Source organism: Chenopodium album, chromosome 18, assembly GCF_948465745.1.
Source record: "Chenopodium album chromosome 18, dcCheAlbu1.1, whole genome shotgun sequence".
Classification (NCBI taxonomy): domain Eukaryota; kingdom Viridiplantae; phylum Streptophyta; class Magnoliopsida; order Caryophyllales; family Amaranthaceae; genus Chenopodium; species Chenopodium album.
Window position 1 is genome coordinate 39323168 of NC_137851.1, and position 19705 is coordinate 39342872.

Here is a 19705-nt window from a genome sequence, read left to right on the forward strand (position 1 = left end):
TGAGGGCACCCAAGCTTTTCTCTTGTTTGTTTGCAGCCAGGGCACTTACTTCAGCTCCCATATTCATCTCTCTAGTCAGTTGCTTTTGCTTCTCAACTTGTAAGACCAAGTTGTATGCTTTATTTACTGGCAGTAAGGGATCCATGCTCAGTGGATTCGCTTTCATCTGGTCATATCCGGAGTTTAGCCCCATGAGAAATTTTATCAATCTGTTAGTGGAATCCATATCCATCATTTTCTTCAGCAAATTGCAGGTGCATTTAGCCATTGCCCCACAGCTACATTCGGGCATTTCTTGCAGTTCAGCAATCTGATCCCAGAGATCCTTAAGCTTGCACTAGTATTCTCCAACTGATAAATTTTCTTGCTGAAATTCCCAGAGTTCCATCTTAAGCTGGAAAAGTTGCGGAGCATTGGTTTGCCCATATCTCTCTATCATTTCTTCCCATAACCTCTTTGTGGATTGCATGTTCACCAAGCTACTTGCAATTTCAGGTTTCATTGTTGCCAGTAGCCAAGATCTCACCATATAGTCACATCTGGTCCACTTCTGAATTTCATCTAGACCTTGAGATGGTTTCGGATGCTTCCCTTCGAGAAAGGCGAGCTTATTTTTTGCACCAAGTGCTATTTTAATGCTTCTGCTCCAGTTGAAAAAATTGTTACCATCAAAGATGATACTTCCCAATGGAGTTGCAGCACTCTCATTCACAGCAATAAAGAGTGGATCTTTATAGGGGTTAAGGTTGCTCTGGTTTTGGTTTGTTTCTTGAGCCATATTATGAAAAAAAATTGAAGCTTTTAAAATAAAATTGTTGTTTTATAAACGGATTAATTCAGATCTCTCGAGAAACCTGCTCTGATACCATGAAGAAAAATAAAGATTCAATCTTTCTGATTTTTGGTTTTTGAAGCTTTCATGATTTTTACTCTCATTTCATTTCTTTGATTCTGTTTTTCTTACATCAAAAACGGTTGTCAAGCTAATCAATTGTTGATTAATTATTTTTAATAAGAGTTTGAATCGAAAGATCTTACTTTTAGAGGCTTACCTATAATTAGCAATTCTGAATATGTTAGCGACCGAACTACATATGTTGAATTGAGAGCGTTCAAACCCGACCGTAGGCTTAGCAATTGCTCTAGATAATTGATTGATTGAATTGATATTGATATTTGATAGATTTAGAACTATAAACATGGTGAACCATAACCCTAGGTCTTTATATTAATTGTTTTATTCCTATTTTAGTTTACACTACTTTTCTATTCGAATTTCGTGACTTGTTTAGTTTCTCCCATTTCTTAGAGGTTAGATTGAATACCATCTCCCTGTGGATTCGACCCTACTTACCCTACTACACTATTAGTTGGATTTGTTAAGAATTTATTTTTGACAGATGTACGACAACCTATCAGGGAGTATAAAGGATACCACTACAATTACAGTATTAGACAATATGTGTTTAGGGCAAAGTGCTACTTAGTACCCTTCAGAATGGTACTTCCACTAAATAATCCTAAACACCCTCCTACTAATAATGCGTTTAACTCACACAATTACTCCCTCTCACACTTGTGTTTGTGTACTCTTAAACACTAATACACTCACACTACTACTTCTTTTCACTCCACGTATATCACCTCTTCTTCTTACATCAAACTCACAACTACATGCCTCTTTAAATAGGCATAAAGGCCTTGCTCCCCAAGGTTCTCAACTAAGCATAAATGCACAATAGTCAAAATCTACTACCTATCCTAGGACATAGGAAATAAAAGTTTGACTAACTACTTCACCTTGGAGGTAGGGATGGCAATTCAATCCGAGTTCAATTTGAATCCAATCCGATCCGAAGGAAAAAATCCAATCCGAATCCGTTTAATTTGAGTCCAAATCTGAATCCGACAAAATAGGTCCGAATCTGAATAGGAGGTGGATCGGACTTGGACCCTGTGTAGAGGCCGACCGAGTCCGACCCGAGTCCGACCCAAATCCGAGTCTGAGTCTAAGTCCGATCCGAAAACATGCCAAATTCGGGAACTGGGATGTTTTGCAACATATATTAAATCTATTTATCAATTCAGGTTTAATAATTTAGCCCACTTTGACTATCTTTTGGCCCATTTAACTTAAATTAATTACGTAAAAAAATAAAAATTAAAAAAAAATAAAACTAAAAAGGACAGCGAACAAAAACCCTAACTCTTCACCTTCACTCTATTGCACAGCCACCATTTTCTTCATATTCAAAGGGAAAAAAATACCTTATTCACGCAAACCAACGCCGCCCACCACTCCACCAGCCACGCGACAATCCAATCAGCGTTCAGATCTCCGGTGTCCCAATCCAGCCTGTCCAACCACCTGCCCGACGAAGGTATTATCTTTCACTAGGTGATTTTTTCGATGAATCCGATTTCCTTCATATGATTTTTTTTTTTAATTTTAGTTTTTTTTTCCTAGTTAGCAATATGTCATTACTCATTAGTATCCTAGTTGCTACTTTAAACTATAATTACTGTGCTACGGTTTTAATTTAGTTTCAATTTTGTTTGATTTTTCTCTTTTTTTATTTTATTTTATTTATTTTTGCTTTTTAGTTTGATTTTTCTTGATTTGGTATGTATATATGTTAGGCTTGTTAGCTATATAATCTGCTAGTCTGCTACATTTTGTGTTTTGTTTTGTTTATTATTGTTTTGTTTTTAATTTCTGAGTTATTTTTATTATTCTCTAATTTTTATGTTTTCGTATGATAAATTCTAGTTTTTCCTCATGTTTTAAGTATGTTGATTTTTGGCATTGGCTTATTTTTGCATAAATTTGCTTATTTTGACTAAGATTAATTATTATTGATGTTTAGGCTTAAACCATAGTGAATCTTCAACATAAATGGCTCCTCCTACAAAACAAACAAAAAGCAGTATCTATGTACTCTTTCATATATTATTTTTATGCATACATTTTGTCAGTGTAATTTTATGAAATAATGATTAATTTTTAATATTACAATTGTATAGATATGGAAACCGATGAGGTATCTTCTAGTTCGGATGATTGTGAAGAGGTTAACGGCCAACCAACTCATACAAAGACTACTAAGAAGCAAATGAATTGAATGATTCAAATACATCACATGTAAATGAAAATGATGATGAAAATGAAGATGAGGGTGTGATAACGGGTAGTAGTGGAAGAAAGTTGACTTCGGCGATGTGGAAATGTTATGACAGAAAATTGGTTAATGGAGTATGGAGAGCCTTCTATAAAGGTTGTACATGAAATTTTGTGGGTAAGAGCTCAAGTGGCACTACACACTTGAGAGAACATACAAAAAGATACATTAAAATCAAGAAAACAATAGATGTGAGACAACAATTGTTGCAAGCTAGTGCAAGTAGGAGTGGAAGTCCTACTATGACAATTGGAAAATTCAAATTCAATGAACAAGTTTCAAGAAATGAGTTGGTGAACATGATTCTTATGCATGAGTATTCACTTTCTGTTCTTGAGCATGAGGGTTTGAGAAGATATTCACATAGTTTGAACCCCGAATTTCATATCATTTCAAGGAATACAGCGAAATCCGACATTCTAAAGGATTACAAGGAAGAGAAATCTCGATTGATGAAGTTGTTGGGAGAAAATGAAAGTAAAGTCGCCATCACTACGGATATGTTGACTTGTAACAATCAAAGAAAAGGCTATATGGTCGTGACGGCACATTTTAGTGATGATGAATGGATCTTGCAAAATCGTCTTATAAGGTAAGTATACTACTTTATCACATAATTGATTATTATTATGTAATTTAATTTTATGATCTTTTTATTCATGTGAGAAGGTAGTTACATAATAGTTTAGAAATAATTATTAATTATTGTTAGGTTCATGTATGTTCCATGCCCACACAAAAAAAGATACTATTAGTAAGGCATTAGTTGCATGTTTGAAGAGTTTTAATTTGGATGAAAAAGTTTCAACTATTACCGTTGATAATTGTACAACCAATGATGCGGTTATGGATGTGTTGCGTGAAAAACTTGCTCCTAGTAAGTTTATTTTGGGTGATACGTATTTGCATATGAGATGTTGTGCATATATTTTAAATATAGTTGTCAATGGTGGATTGAGTATTATTGGTGATGCAATTGAGAAGTTCGTGGTGTTGTTGCTTTTTGTACTTATACACCAAAGAGATATGAAAAGTTTAAAGATGCTTGTAATTATGTGAAAATTTCTATAACTAACAAAAAGATTTTGGATGTAAAACTAGGTGGAATTCATGTTTTGAAATGTTACAAGTTGCCCTCTTATATAAAGATGTTTTTACTAGGTTGTTTTCAAAAGTTGGAAAAAGAGGAAAAGATAATTTTATATTGCCTAGTAAAGATGAGTGGAAAATGGCCAGTGAAATTTGTGAAAATTTAGCCTTATATAGTAGGACAACTGATGCTTTTTCGGGAAAAACTATCCTACTGCAAACTTGTATTTTGAAAAAGTTTGTGAAATTAAACTTGCATTGAGAAAATGGTTGTGTTGTGGGAATAAAGTAATAGAGATGATGACTTCAAAAATGATCTCCAAGTTTGATAAGTATTGGGAGGTTATTAATATGATATTATCCGTGGCATCAGTTTTGGATCCAAGAAGGAAAATGGAATGTGTGTCTCTTTATTTTCGTGCCCTTCATGGTGATAGTGGTGATGATGAATGTGAGAATTTTAAACGATTCTTACTTGATTTAGATCTTGATTATGAATATGATGTGCATTATAAAGAGTCGTTTTCGGTGGCACCTTCTTGCATTCCTAATGACAAGGGTAAGAGACCCATGACAGACTTAGATGATGTGGAGGGATTATGGGCAAAACATGTATCAACACAACCAACAAAAAAACGTCGCAAGTGTGAGGTGGAGGCATACTTAGAGGAGGATAGGATAGTTGTTGATGATAACAAGTTTAATCTTTTATCTTGGTGGAATGTCGAAATAAGTAATAAGTATTCTACCCTCTCTAGAATTGCTAGGGATATTCTTGCAGTTCCCATTTCTACCGTTGCTTCGGAGAGTGCTTTTAGTGTCGGTGGTAGAGTTGTTAGGCCCCATCGTAGTAGACTACAGCTAGACACCGTGGAATCTTTAATGTGCCTTCAAAGTTGGAGATTTCCTCAATTGAAAGGTAACTAATGTAATATGTTAAAACTATTTATTGCCTTATGCATTAATTTATTTATTTTAATGCATTTGTGGTTGTAATTAGATATTACAAGTGGTGGCAATTGTCAATTTGCATCGGTCTTTGAAGATGAAGATGTGGATGTTAGTGCATGAAGTGCTCCCATAGTAAGTTTCTTATATTTATTTCACTACTCATTTCTATTTAGTTATACACATGTTTATTATCCATATTTTCCCTTAAAACTTATATTACTTTTGGATGGTGCACTAGTGTTTCACTTACTTTTAATTTTCCATGTCTAACATTATTATTATTATTATTATTATTTTTCTTTTTTGGTATAGGATATCATTGGACTTCAAGTTGGGAAATCTCTTCTTGTTAAGTTATGTTTGTATTTTGATTACAATATTGTTATTGTAATTTGAGTCATTAAGGTGGTATTGTTGAAAGACTAATTAGAAGTTACTTTTTATTGTTGTATGATGATATATTTTATAATTTGGGACAATTACTTTCTTGTTTGTAGCAAACTTTTATCATGTAACTTAATTCTTATTTATGTTATGTTTAAACTTTATGCATGTTTTTTCTAAGGTTTTATGCACCAATATGATTTAGGAAATAAAGTTTATTAAGGATAATACAAGAATTTATAGATATATCTAACAATTAAAAAAAAGTATTTGGATCCATTCAGAGGTCCGAATCATGGATCGAATTCAGACTATAAAAATATGATTCAGATTAGATTCGGATTCAGAGTTTTCGGATTCGAATCCGAATCCAGAGTCCATTTAGTAAACAGATTGGATTCGGACTTAGGTGCATCTAACCCGAATCCGATCCGTTGTCATTCCTACTTGGAGGTCAAGGATACTTCCACCACCACCTTTTTTTTTAATTTTCTTATTACAGTACAATAATAATAATTCTACTAATATGTGATTTGGGGAGATTAACCCAACAAATTCCTCCCTTGACCCAAATCACCTAATACTTCTATCTCATCACAAAATTGGACCCTTTTTGCGGAACTGTTATTAGTCTCAATTTTGTGGCTTCGAGCAACTTGACCATCTAGATAACAAATATTGTTATCTTCCTTTTTCCTTTGCAACACCAAGCGGTTGCCTTGATAAACCTTGCACCACCTTCCACTTCCAACATACCTATTCCCGCTTCTAGTCATCCAACCCAATAATATCAAGTTAGCACGTGCATTAGGTACAAACCTTACATTGTTAAAGGTTCGGACCATACCATCATGTAGCCTCATTTGCACACTTCACATGCCTTCAACCTTGACATCACTACCCATGTTGATATGCCCGAAATCACCTCCTTGTTGCAACGTATCAAACATTGCCTTCTCTTGGCACACATGAATAGATGCTGCCGAATCCAACACCCACTTGTCGCGACTCACATCCTTCTTGACATTGTGAGTTAGCAACATCTCAACTTCATAATCATCAGATACTACGTTCATTAGCAGAATCACTCCCTTCACCCATCTTCATCTTGACCAACTTTCCTTGCAAGTGCTTTAAGTTCTTTAAATCTTCTTTCAACTTTGGGCAATTATTATACTTCAAATGACCCTTCTCATGACAATAATAGCACTCCATATTGCTATAATCTCTCGACCAAGACTTTGATCTGCTTCTTGGACCATCACCTCTTGACTTGTTCCTCCCTCTTTCGGAATGCTATATTGCTAATGCCTGATCTCCATGATAGGAAGCTCGATATATCTATGACATCATCCTCTCATTTTCCCTCACCACTGTTATTGCCTCATCTAGTGTAATTTTCTCTCTTCCTACAAACAAAGTATGTACAATGGGCCGGTAGAACTTCGGTAGTGAAGCCAATAACAAAAGAGCTTGCTCTTGATATGGAATTTTCTATCAACATTTCTATCAATTGGTACAACTTCCACCGTAAGCACAATCGATTGGTTAACGACTTTGAAACATAAATACTTTGTATCTTCTTCACCAACACCTTCAGATCCGTCATCATCAAGAAATTATACTTGATCTCCGTAGCTATAGCCAACCGAGTTGTACTTGATCTCCGTCAAGAAATTACACTTAATCTCCAAGATGCTCCAAAGTCACGCCCTTACTAGCCTTGCTTTGCCCATGTTTTTGATGATTCCTTAGGGTGTTTGAGTGCTCGAAAAAGGGGGAGGAACACAACATCAATTACCCACAAAACCCTTGTTGAATACACGAAAATTTGAGGGCATTTAAGAGGAGAAAGCTGATGATAAAATGCAGCAACAATACACACCCAATAGTCTAGTTTATACGTGTACTGTGAGGGGAAGAAGAGGAGTTTTAGGGTAGCAAATAGGTTGTGATTAAGAGGGTGTAATTAGTCTTGATTGAGGTGTAATAATGAAGGGAGGTTACAAAGCTAACTTTGTGTAATAACTAACCTGCTGGTACAGCCGTGTGAGAGGAGAAGAAATGGGATAAAATGCATTCTAGGTATCCACCTTGTAAAAACCCTAGATTAAGGAACCCAATGAGCTAATTAAGGAGGGCTAAATCGAGATTAAAATAGGCTTAATGAAGCAATTAAATAAGCTTACCCAACCTCATTTGAATGTGCACCACTAAGCTTAATCACGAAACCCTAACTAATTCTAGTTGCCTTAAAAAAATCAAGAAGAAGAAACGAAATAATATGAGCAAATAAAATACACATAAAATTACAACATTATTTATAGTAATATTTGATATTATCAACAACAATGACAAAAATAATTAAAATAAGAACAATAATTAAACTTAATAATAATTTATTCATGACGCATAATAATTTATTCATGACGCATAATAACATATAAATCTTATATTTTAATAGAAATCAGGAAGAAAAGACGAAATATGATGCAGTCAATAATGCATATATATATATATATATATATATATATATATATATATATATATATATATATATATATATATATATATATATATATATATAGAATAACCTAACTAATACTTCTCCTGTTCTTTTTTACTTGAACTGTTTCTTTTATCACGCTTGCCAGTATAAAACTTTAACAATCAATAACTTTAATTATCCTTAAGTAAAAAATATAAAAGTTATATATTATGATAGTATTTATTGAGACCCTTCAAAAAAAATACTTATTGAGACGAATTCAAAAAGATCCAACACGAATATGTTTTTTCTTACATATTATTTACAAAAGACGGTCAAAAAAAGGGTGGTGAATAGTGTAAAAGTCAAAGCGAGTCAAGTAAAAAAGAATAGAGGAAGTAATAAAAATAAATATTAATATATTATAAACAACAATATCAAAATATTAATAATAACTAATTAGAATTTTGAAATTTAAACAGAAATCGAAGTATTAGTGAAAAGTGCACGCGCGGAAAACCTTAGCTCAAAATTACGGGGTGTTAATTACAACATGCATGTCTTCTTGTAATTCATCTCCTACACTGGTAGATACTAATGTCGATCATATGCCGACCCTTCTCACTATCGAAGTTTAGCTTGGGCTCTTTAGTATCTTACCTCATTTACGAGGCCCAAAATTACTTATGCGATGCAACAGGTGAAAGACCCTTGAGAGGAGCACATGCTAGCATTCAAGCGCATTATGTGCTACTCTTAATCATGGCTTGCATCTTGGTCTATTGTGATAATATTAGTACGATTTATCTCTCTGAAAATTCGGTTCAACACCATCGCATTAAACATATAGAGATGTATATCCATTATATTTACAAAAAGGTTGCTCGTGGAAATATACGTGTCTTTACATGTCCCTTCTCAAAATAAGATTGCAAATAATTGTATTAAGGGTCCTCCCTTAGTTCTTTTTGAAGATTTTAGGGACGGTCTCATTATTTGACAACCTCTTGAGCGACTGCCGAGGGGGGTGTTAGAATATATGAGAATATATTTTGCCTATATATTAGTTAGGTATATATGTTAAGTTGTATAATTAGCTCCTTAATTATAGCCTAGTTTCTCTCTTGTAATTGGTGTATACATCCCGTGTTTATTAATGAGAATGACAAAGAATTCAATTCTTTGAGTCACTTTATTTTGTTTTTGTTTCTGTTTTTTTTAAAAAAAATACTTAAAACACTTTTTTTTAATAGACACTTAAAACGCTTAAGACAAAAAAAAAAAAAAAAAAAAAAAAAAAAAAAAAAAAAAAAAAAATCATTGTGTTGAAGGTCAAATAGGTTCTTTGCACCCCCAGTCAATAGTTGATGGTGTCCCAGAAGTAGCCAAAGTTCGGGGTGGTGGGTGCACCCAAACTATAATAGTATAATTCAAGGTATTGAGGCCAATTTTGTCTTATTAAAATGGAAAAATTGATTCTAATAATTCCACATTCGGTTGGTTGGCGAATAATAATCCCACATATCGATTATTATTTAATAATCAGCATTTTTTATTGGTTCCTTATGACCCGTAACTTGAAAAATGGGTAAGGTTTTTTTTTTTTAAGGTGAAAAGGACAATGCATAAAAGATATTAAAAAATATTTCATTTGGGTATATATGGAATATGATTGTCAAAATGGAAAGAAAATATATAAGGTATAAATAGTATACTTAAAGATTTTGAAATAAAAAAAAAAAGAGAAGGCGAAAAAAGACGGGAAAATTTTCCACAAGTTAATGACAAGTGTCATGCAAGGATTTGCTTTTATTATATGTTAGTAGATTTTTCCAATCAAGAGTTACTAGCAACTAGCTAGAGTCATCCTCATCCCTTTTTTTAAAAAAAAATTTTTGATCAAAATATTCTGTAAAATTTTGAATTTCAATTAGTAAACTGGTACTCCCTCCGTTTTTAAATACTTGCTCCATTTCTCCTGGACACATATGCGGATGCTAATCTTTTATCAATAATATCTTTAATTATCAATAAGTATAAAATTCTAACAATTGAAAATTAATAATCTATTTGTTGAGACGATTCCAAGTACCCACAAGACTATATTTTGTCTTAGGTATAAATCACAAACATTAGTCAAAGTAAGACAAATGAATAGTGCAAAAAATAGAAAGAAAATTTGCCAAGAATAACACCACCTTTCACCGGTCTTCCAAGAATAGAACGACCTTTGGATTATTTCAAAATAAAACGACCTTTTATGCACATCAGCCAAAATAGAACATAACCGGTTGGTAACCTGTTAAATAGGTTATTAGTGATACGTGTCACAATGTCATTGGTCAATTTCTTTAACAAATTTTTTTTAAAAAAAAAACCTTAAAATTAACAAAATACTTAAAATAAAAAAATTAAAAAAAAACCTCTCTCTCCCTGCCGGCAGCCACCCCCACTGTCGGGTCCTCCCCATAAACGCCGGCGGCCAGAGCCTCCTACCACAGCACCGGTGGCATAACTCTTGACCTAGACCTCGACTAGCCAGCTTCTTCTACTGAACTACCTTCCTCCCGCCCTAATACCCTGCTTCGCCGGCGCCTAAACCATCTCCACTATGACGACAAACCCATTTTTCCCCTTCGACGGTCGTCTCCATCCCCTATCCCCCTTGAACCACCTCCCGAAGCTCAAAAAACCCAAAATCGAGTGGTGGTTTAGGGTTCAAAATTCCATCAAACCCCAGATGGAGAGGGGTTTTAAGGTGGGGGAAGGTGGTTCAGGGGAGGGCTGGGTCAGGATGAAGTACCGCCGACACCAGATAGGGGACTCTGGCCGTCGGCGGTGGTGGTGGGATTGTTGTCGACAAGGGCGAGGAGATTTTTTTTTTTCCAGTTAATTTTATTTTTAAATTTTTTTAAATCTAAGTTTTGTTTTTTAAAATCATTATTATTAATAAAAAATGTTAAAATAAAATAATTTTTTTAACCAATCATACATGGACACATGTCAAATAAAACCTATGTTTACAGGTTACAGGTTTTTTGTTCTATTTTTGGTGGATGTTCGTCAAAGGTCGTTTTATTTTGAAATAATCCAAAAGTCGTTATATTCCTGGAAAACCGGTAAAAGGTGGTTTTATTTTTGATAAATTTTCCAAAAGAGAAATGGTGTTGTATTTAAAAACGGAGGGAGTTTGGGAGTACAATCTTGTAATCTTGACTTAATTTTTACTGTATTTTTACACTAGGAAGTTTTACATTGATCTGAACTCTAAAGTAATCAGGTGGGTGTTCATATGGACAAATTTGAACAGTTGAATTTTTCCCTAAATTGCAAAAATATTCAAGCTCTAATTTCTCTCTTGTTGCTGCGCCAGAGATTAGATTCTTGTAATATGCATATAAAACAAAGGGTTTATTAGAAACATTCTCTTTACCAATTTGTTGGATAGGCCGTAACATTGCGTACATCTGAACCTCATCAATCCCGGGCATCGATCCCGGTATGTATTAGTATTGTTTATTTGCTTAATCCATTTAGATGTTAATAAACTTGTTGTTTTGACGTTATTTCTGCTCAATAATCTTGTAACAAAATGGGCATGGTAATGGCCTAATGGGTATAGTACACTCACTACATTGTGCACACCAATTGTTTGATGAATTGTTTTTAGTGCAAAGCCCATCATCGAATTGCTGAATTACTTTCTTCATTTTGACTATTGTAATGCTTATTCTTTTGTCGTAAATTAATATAATCTTTGCACTTATCTTTGCTTTTCTAGTTGATTTGGTTCATTGGTTGAATATGGGTAATCATTATAGACCATTTTAGTGATGTACTGGTTATATTTTTATATTAGTAGCTACACTTATTGTATTGGTAGCGTAGGGTACTTTAAGAAAGAGGTGGAAATGGGTCGTTCGGATGTGGGTCGGTTTGGCTTAATTTTGTTTAAGTCAGTCTGTTCTGTTTGAGTCGATTCAAATTGGGTCATATTTGGGTCAATTGATTTTCAATTGTCCTAAACAAGTCCATCAATATTGATCATATTGATCTTCTGGATTGGATTGATTCAGATTGTATTAATTTCAGTTCGGTTCAATGTCATCTTATCTGATTTTTGGGGCTGGTCGGGTCTAGGTCGTGTAGGATTATTTTGTGAAATCAAGTACTAGTCCAGGTCCGTGAGGTTAAAGCTTTGGCTATTATTTGTTGAAGAATGTGAAAACTTACATTATGCATTCACTTGAACACTTTTGTGACAAGCCAACATGTAAAATCCTTTTTCCTGAAACCTTTGATAAAGTTATATGCTAACTATCAGCTATTTAGAAACAGATCATCAGATGATGATAGTTTGTTGCAGTGTTTCACCATGCCATGATCCTTGAGTAGTTGGTTTTTCTGCTGTTCTATAGTGGTGAAGGGCGGGAGTTGATGCTGCGTACACTCAGACTACTGAAACTCTCAATTAACAAGTGTGCATGCACATAGCCGCCGGGCTTGAGGCAATGTGAAATATAGATTTAATACGTTTTTTAGGTTGTGAGGAAAGTGATCAAACACTTGCTGAAACTAATGTAACACATCTCCACAAGCCATTTGTTTAAGGACCTATAATTAAAGATTTGTTTTAAAGAATGCAAGAATTTGATGATTGACTTTTAATACTAAATTAATTCTACTAATTTAGTGAACCAAGTTGATTAGTGGGCTCTCTTGGTCACACTTTGTGTGGTGTACTGTTTTGTTTTATTTTTTTCCCGACACATGCTTTAAATTCCCAGTGTAAAGGAGAAATAATACTATGAAATTCTTTTCTATTGCAGTTTGTGCTTCGCCCTACGGCCTGTATTGCAACAAGGGTGCTCTTCAATCAGCCATCGGTCTTTCATCTTGAATCAGGATAACTAATTGTTGAGTTGGGCCCTCCATATTGGGGTTTGGTGTTATATTGTATGTTTAAATTCAAGTTCCCACTTTGATCATTTTCTTTTCATAAAAAAGCTTCCTTTTCTCTTGTTGTCACTCTCATAAAATAAAGAGAAAAGATAAAAAGAGGAAAAAAACAGAAAAATAAAAGATAAGAATTATTTTTCCTTTATGGTTATGCAATGCAGATGCTTGCTTTGTTATAAAGCAGTTATATTGATTACATTCCTCATATCTTATAAGGGTTCTTGGATGAAAGGTGGAAAAAAGAAAAGATAGAATCTACCTACTACTTTTTTCATAAAAGAAACAAAAGGGGCCAAATTGTTCCTCATGAAGGGTCTCCTAATGCACTTGGTGAGACGATGCTTTTTGTACAGATGCTCTATTGCTTCACCTTAGATGTCTATTAATTACTGTATGGTCATAATTGAAATGTTTTATTTATTTTTGTGGAATTCAATGTGTCTTTGGTCTTATATGTCGATTTACAAGAATCGAATCTGCATGGGTCTATCTCACCTAGGAACTGCACTATATCATTCATAGTTGGGCGTGGGGCTGGGGCCCTAGCTGTACATCGAATGGCTGTGCAGATTACTTGAAGCATATCATCCCTAAACAAACCTGAAACACGTTTGTCCAAGACTTCCATAGCTCCTTCCTTGGTTTCTGCCTTCGTGGTAACCCAATTTATGATATTCTTGTTTTCACCAAACTCTGCCTCCACTGGCTTCTTCCCTGTGACGAGTTCCATCAACACTACTCCAAAGCTGTAGACATCACACTTTGTTGTTGCCTTGGATGTATTTGCATAATCTGAAAGACAATCAGAGTTAGAAAAAATTTAAATAACGCATTTCTTCCGTAAAATTGTGACCCAACCAGTTCTAAATCTGGTAAAATACAGTATTATAGCTTAACTTTGGAAATCTTAATGTTGATGCAAGTTGATTACTATTGTATGCAGCATAAATTTTGGATGGATCTTAACAACATCACATATATTATATAGCAGAATATGCATGTGTGAGTACTTTAGATGAGAAAACAAGAGACTTTCGTTTTTTCCATCATATAGAGACTATTAGCATCTGAAACTTACCAGGGTCCATGTACCCATAAGTGCCTGCAATAACAGTGTTGCTTGAATCTTTTCCACCCTTGGCTTGCAGGACCTTAGCCACACCAAAGTCTGCAACCTTAGGCTGGAAATCAACATCAAGGAGAATATTGGATGACTTGATGTCCCTGTGTACAATAGATGGCAGCAGATCATGATGCAGGTAAGCTAAACCTCGAGCAACCCCTAAGGCAATTTGGTGGCGAGTTGGCCAATCCAATTGAATTTTCCCTTTGTGTAGGGCATCCCAGAGGTTTCCATTAGGCATATACTCATAAACCAGCAAGCTACAATCGAAACTTGACAAATAGCAGTACAGCTTCACGATGTTCTTGTGCCTTATATTTCCCAGAGTCTGAACTTCTGTCTCAAGCTCTTTATCTGGAAAGAGCTGGTCGTCAGGCACCTTGTCCTTTGTTTTCCGACTCCATAGCTTCTTTACTGCCACAATTTCTCCACTGCTTAGCCCAATTCTATACACTGTTCCTGATCCTCCATGACCAACTATGTTCTCGTCAACCATGGCATCTAAGATCTCACGCTGATTAAAGCTTATTCGATGGAAGCTTTTGACATCATATGAGCAGAAAGATGATGACATGGTCTCATCATGTCCTATCAATGATTTTCCTTTTCTTAACCATCGTTTAAAGAACAAGATAGCTCCAACTAAGAAAAGAATTACCGAGGCCACTATTACCCACATTAGATTCACTCTCTTCCGGGTGCAAGATTGTTGACAAAGTTGGAAGCTTCTATCTGATGTGTCTGTGTATGTTGTCACACAGAGCCCTGGATTTCCTAAGAAGCTGTCTTCTAGACCCTCTTTGATAAGGGAGAGAGGAATGGGACCATAAAGATGATTATTTGAGAAGTTGACAGAATTGGGGATTATCTCAGATAGGCTCCGAGGAAGCTTCCCTGTCAATAGGTTGTTTGACAGGTCAAGGAGATTAAGTGATTTTAGCTCAGATAGTGAATCTGGAATGGAAGAATTAAGCTTGTTGCTTCGTAGCAGTAAGAGATTTAGCTTCTTAAGGTTACCAATTTCAGTAGGTATAGGGCCAGACAGGAGGTTGTTGCTTAAATCTATTTTTACTAAACTTACAGCTCCAGAGATTTCAGGAGGCAGAGCCCCTGATATTTGGTTGCTCTGAGCAAAGAATTCTGATAGGTTTTTGGCATTCCCAATCGAGGGGCTTATAGGACCCGTCAATTGATTAAAAGCTAAATCAATAACTGCCACATGGGGAAGACCAAAAAGTCTTTGTGGTACTGACCCCTTTAACTGGTTATTGCTAACACGAAAACGTACTAGTGATGTGCACTTTTCATAAGTTTCAGGTATTTCTCCAGTAAACTTATTAGATAGTACAAGAAAGTACACGAGTTTACCTCCTCTGCAGATTTCTGGTGGCAATTTACCACTCAGTTGATTCTCTGACAAGTCTAACAGAGTCATAGCAGACGACTTCCCAAGGTTTTTGGGAACATCCCCTGTCAGAAAGTTGTCGTAGATAGATAGGAAGCTCAAAGTCCTCGAGTCCCCCAAGGCAGTTGGAATCTCTCCCGTGAGGCTGTTATTGTAAATCTGTAAGCCCCGGAGTTTGGGAAGGCGGCATATTGAATCTGGTATTCTTCCTGTCAATTTGTTAACTGACATATCCAGATCTGTCAGCTTTGTTAGATTACCCAACTCTTCTGGAATAGTACCTGTGAGCTCGTTGTAGTAAAGCATGAGCGACTTCAAATTCTTCAGCTTCCCTAGCTCGGGTGGAATCTGTCCATGAAGGTAGTTGCCACTTAGTTCAAGGTCAACAAGAGAAGACATGTTTCCTAAGGACGGTAAGATTAGACCCTGAAGCTTGGATGTTGACAAGACCAGTGACCTAAGCCTTTTCAGTCGTGTGATGTTCTCTGGAAGTTCCCAACGGTTAAGGTTGTTGTTTTCGTTGAAGTTTATCATCTCAATATTGGTGAGGTTCATGATGGACATGGGGAAATCTCCATCGAATAAATTGTATGATAAGTCCAGGGCACGAAGGCATCTCATGTGAGAGAAATTTGGCAGTTTGCCGCTGAGATATAAGGAACTCATATTGAGCACTTCCAAGAGAGAGCAGTTGATGATGCCGTCTGGAAAAGGGCCTTGAATAAAGTTGTTACTGATATCCAGCACACGCAGCTCTGGCAGGTAGGAGCAAACATTCGATGGAAATGAACCTTTGAGTGACCAGCCGGAAATATTGATCTTTGTGACTTGGCCTTGCATATTACAGGTGATTCCAGTGTAATTACAATATGACTTCCCTTCTTGGACATTCCAGTAAGACAAAGCGCCACCTGAGAGAGAGTTTTTCATGAGGTTAAAATATTGAGGCTGCTGATTACTTGTGGAATGGACAGAGTTAAGGAGCGAAAGAAATAACATGAAAGAAGATAAACGGAAAGATTGAAAAGCCATGACTAGGCCTTGGTGGATGAAACTAGGGAGAAGAAAGGAGAGGTGTTTGTCTAATATGGTTGTTGCGATTGAAGGAGCAGAGAAGAGAATATGTATATAGCTAGCATGATTGAGGAGATAATTGGGTGCAGCAGTAATGAGACATTGAGACTTGATGGAAAAAGAAGGTTCTTCCGGTACTAATCACTGCTGAAGAAAGAGAGAGGATACATATTTAGCATAAAGAAGCTTTATGCTGTACCCACTAACATATGTAGAGAATAAGATTATGTACGCCTATATGCCTATATAATGTATGAATAAACAGCGCGTACTTTTAATAAACTGTTTCATGTTTCGATCAATCAGGACCACTTGATCGCTATATATTCTCTATTAAAAGCTGATCTTCCTTCAGATAATTGATATTTACTGTAAATATCATCCTAGAACCATTATTTTCTATTTACAGGTTTACTTGTTTTCTATATGTAAAGATCCTGCTTGAAATGATTAAATTATTGTGCAGTAAGCTCGAATAAATTCTTAAAATCAATAATTGGCAATTCTTTGGTTAATTATTTTTCCTAGTTGCTTGATATCTCTTTTTTTCGGCATTTCCTTTAATCCTTAGCTGTTTCTCTGTTACTTTCTTTCTTCTTCTGTGCTTGGTTGTGATCTCTATGCAATTATCTTATAGGTTATTTGCTATCTTAATATTTTACAAAACAATTTGTAAATTATGGGCTTGTATGTTATAGACGTACAATAATACATAACATATGATATGCTATAGACCTAAAGTAATTGTTTTAAAAGTGCTTTTCTGCAACTAGCATATTGTTTGCGCTATCAGCATTCAGCACTACACTTGAATAAGCCTTGTAGTTGATAGAGTTTTTTTTTTTTTTTTTTTTGGTGCTTCTTAGGTCCCACCAACCAAATTGATTTGATTGATTTAGCAGGAGATTATATTAATAAGAAACTGCAGTATCATTATATATATGCTAATCCTTAATGGTTTTCCAACCGTCTACATATGAAACATGTGTCAGGTTTTTCATCTGTTTATATTCTCATAGTATAAAGCTTTAGAAGTTGTTCATTATTATGTGAATTCTTTAATAAGAATCTGTAGCAAAAGCTTTCTGTCTCTGGGAATCATCGCGAGCCATAACCATGTAACTTAGAGTTTAGACTGCATCATTTAAGCTTGTAACTGATACGGTAGTTTGTGTTCAGGTTTCTGTTTTGAGAGAAATTGTACTGGTAAATATCCGGGTTTACTGGTTTAGTGCTGAATTAAATCAGTTTGCATTAAGGAAAAGCTGTACATCAAATCAAATGAAGTTTTTTTTTGAGCCTGTGTAATTTAATCATCGACTAATGATATGACTGTGTGGTTGATAAAATATATTACTGAAGAGAGCGTATGTGGATGTTTATTAATGGTAGTATCGTACGAATTCGTGAGATTCTGATCAATTTGGCAGTGGAACATTCTCTTTATTTATATAAAGGAAAGCTTAGAATGTTTAACTTTCTGAGTTGTTTGAAATGATTTGACTTTGATCTAAAGAATGATGTTTTGCTAATGGAAATCATTTACATTACCTTTCTTCTAGTTTGTTTCTTCTGTTTATGATTTTTTTGGTTTTAATTTTCTTTTTCGTCGTTTTAGAGGACATTGTGGAATTAAGGGAGCATGTTCAAATTACTGGCATTAAGAGTTTGGCAGTGGAGGTCACTACTACAACAAACTTCTGCCCGTATGACTTTATTTTCCCAAGCTTCACACCAAAAAGAGGCAAGCATATTTTTCCTTGTTACTTTATACTTTATTGTCCACACTACCTGGAATTTATAATTTATTTTTAGTTTTGAATTGGAACATTAATCCATGTATAAATTCATTCAGTCAAGATGTAATAAAAATACATGAATGCAACATTGAGTTATGTCTATGCTCTACATCCATTCTCATAAACACAACCTCATCCGATCAAAGATGTCTAAACACTGTCGTCATGAAAATCTATCATAAACTGGAACAAGATCTCCCCCTTTTTTCCCGAGTAATGCTTCCACCAAGGTAGCTTTATTAAGTTCTTAATATGCATTGGAATTTTACTCATTGTTTCTTGGTTTACTGAGCAAGTATTCAACAATGAATAGAAACGGGTATTGATGGGGAAAGCCCATAAAAGTTTGTGAGCCCAAAAACTAGAATCTCATGCCTTATTTAGATGCCCTTAATTGATATAGTAGAATGTGAATTAAAGAGAGATGCCCACTCATATCCAGTGATGGTTGTGTATTTTGACAGCTAGAAACTTAGATGATCTGACATGGCTGTTTTATTCTCTTGTAAATTTTGTTTAATAATGATGAAATTAGCAACAAGCTCAAATGGAGATAAGGTGTAGATAAAACATAAGTAGTCATTTTTTATGATTTTCACTGCATAAATCAGAAGCAAGATTATATGAGAGAAAATATCTGTAAAAACTATCTGACAAAATATTAGTCTGAGTGTTATTAGGTTGGAATTAAAATGGACTGACTTTATAGCCTATTCAAACTATTCTGTAATTATATGCTGTAAGGTAGTAATACATAGTTTCATGTAATATTCTTTTGGAAGTTGATTATTTTTCAGCTTTCACAAAATTGGCTTATACTTACTATTTAGTGGTTTCTTGACTGGTTAATATTATTCCTATCACACAATCAATATGTATGATGATTTTAACAATAAGATTGCATATACCTAAGACTTTTGAGCTAACAAGTGTCTTTGGTTATAATACATCTTATATGATGGTGTTTTATTTATGTATTTATTTTTTTTTTTTTTTACTAAAGCTTAAATGTTTTGAATTTACTATAACTTGGGCCATGTTAGTTGTTTCAGCTTAACATTTCTGATTAAGTAATGCGAAACAAAACGAGCCTCCAAGTATATGTGTCACACTTGGTGTATATTTGTCATATCAGTACCCTCCCTTTCTGCAATCTTATTGGACAATTCAGCACCTCAGAAAGCAGGACTATTTTTAATAGGTCTTTTTGATAGCTAATTGTAAACTTTTCATTGAGGATAGAGGTCGGGCAAA

At 34.8% G+C, this 19705-nt stretch overlaps 2 protein-coding genes across 2 annotated transcripts; both read right to left on the reverse strand.

The window, feature by feature from the left end:
- Positions 1-337: 337 nt before the first annotated feature.
- LOC145592127 (uncharacterized) lies at positions 338-778 on the reverse strand. Its single transcript, XM_081648591.1, has one exon. It carries the CDS (start codon positions 776-778, stop codon positions 338-340), a length of 441 nt encoding a protein of 146 aa, XP_081504717.1.
- Positions 779-13168: 12390 nt separating this feature from the next.
- Positions 13169-16868, reverse strand: LOC145592403 (receptor protein-tyrosine kinase CEPR1-like). Its single transcript, XM_081648850.1, has 2 exons — positions 14129-16868; positions 13169-13842 (listed from the first exon to the last, which is right to left on the reverse strand). The coding sequence occupies exons 1-2, from the start codon at positions 16608-16610 to the stop codon at positions 13448-13450; spliced, it is 2877 nt and encodes a 958-aa protein (XP_081504976.1). The 5' UTR covers positions 16611-16868; the 3' UTR covers positions 13169-13447.
- Positions 16869-19705: the final 2837 nt, after the last annotated feature.

What these genes read in the sequence shown, in the direction of transcription:
- LOC145592127 (XM_081648591.1), bottom strand. Translation starts at nt 778, where the DNA reads ATGGCTCAAGAAACAAACCAAAACCAGAGCAACCTTAACCCCTATAAA.
- LOC145592403 (XM_081648850.1), bottom strand. Translation starts at nt 16,610, where the DNA reads ATGGCTTTTCAATCTTTCCGTTTATCTTCTTTCATGTTATTTCTTTCG. An exon ending in TTATGGGTACATGGACCCTG is followed by an intron (nt 13,843 to 14,128) that starts GTAAGTTTCAGA and finishes ATTGTCTTTCAG; the next exon opens with ATTATGCAAATACATCCAAG.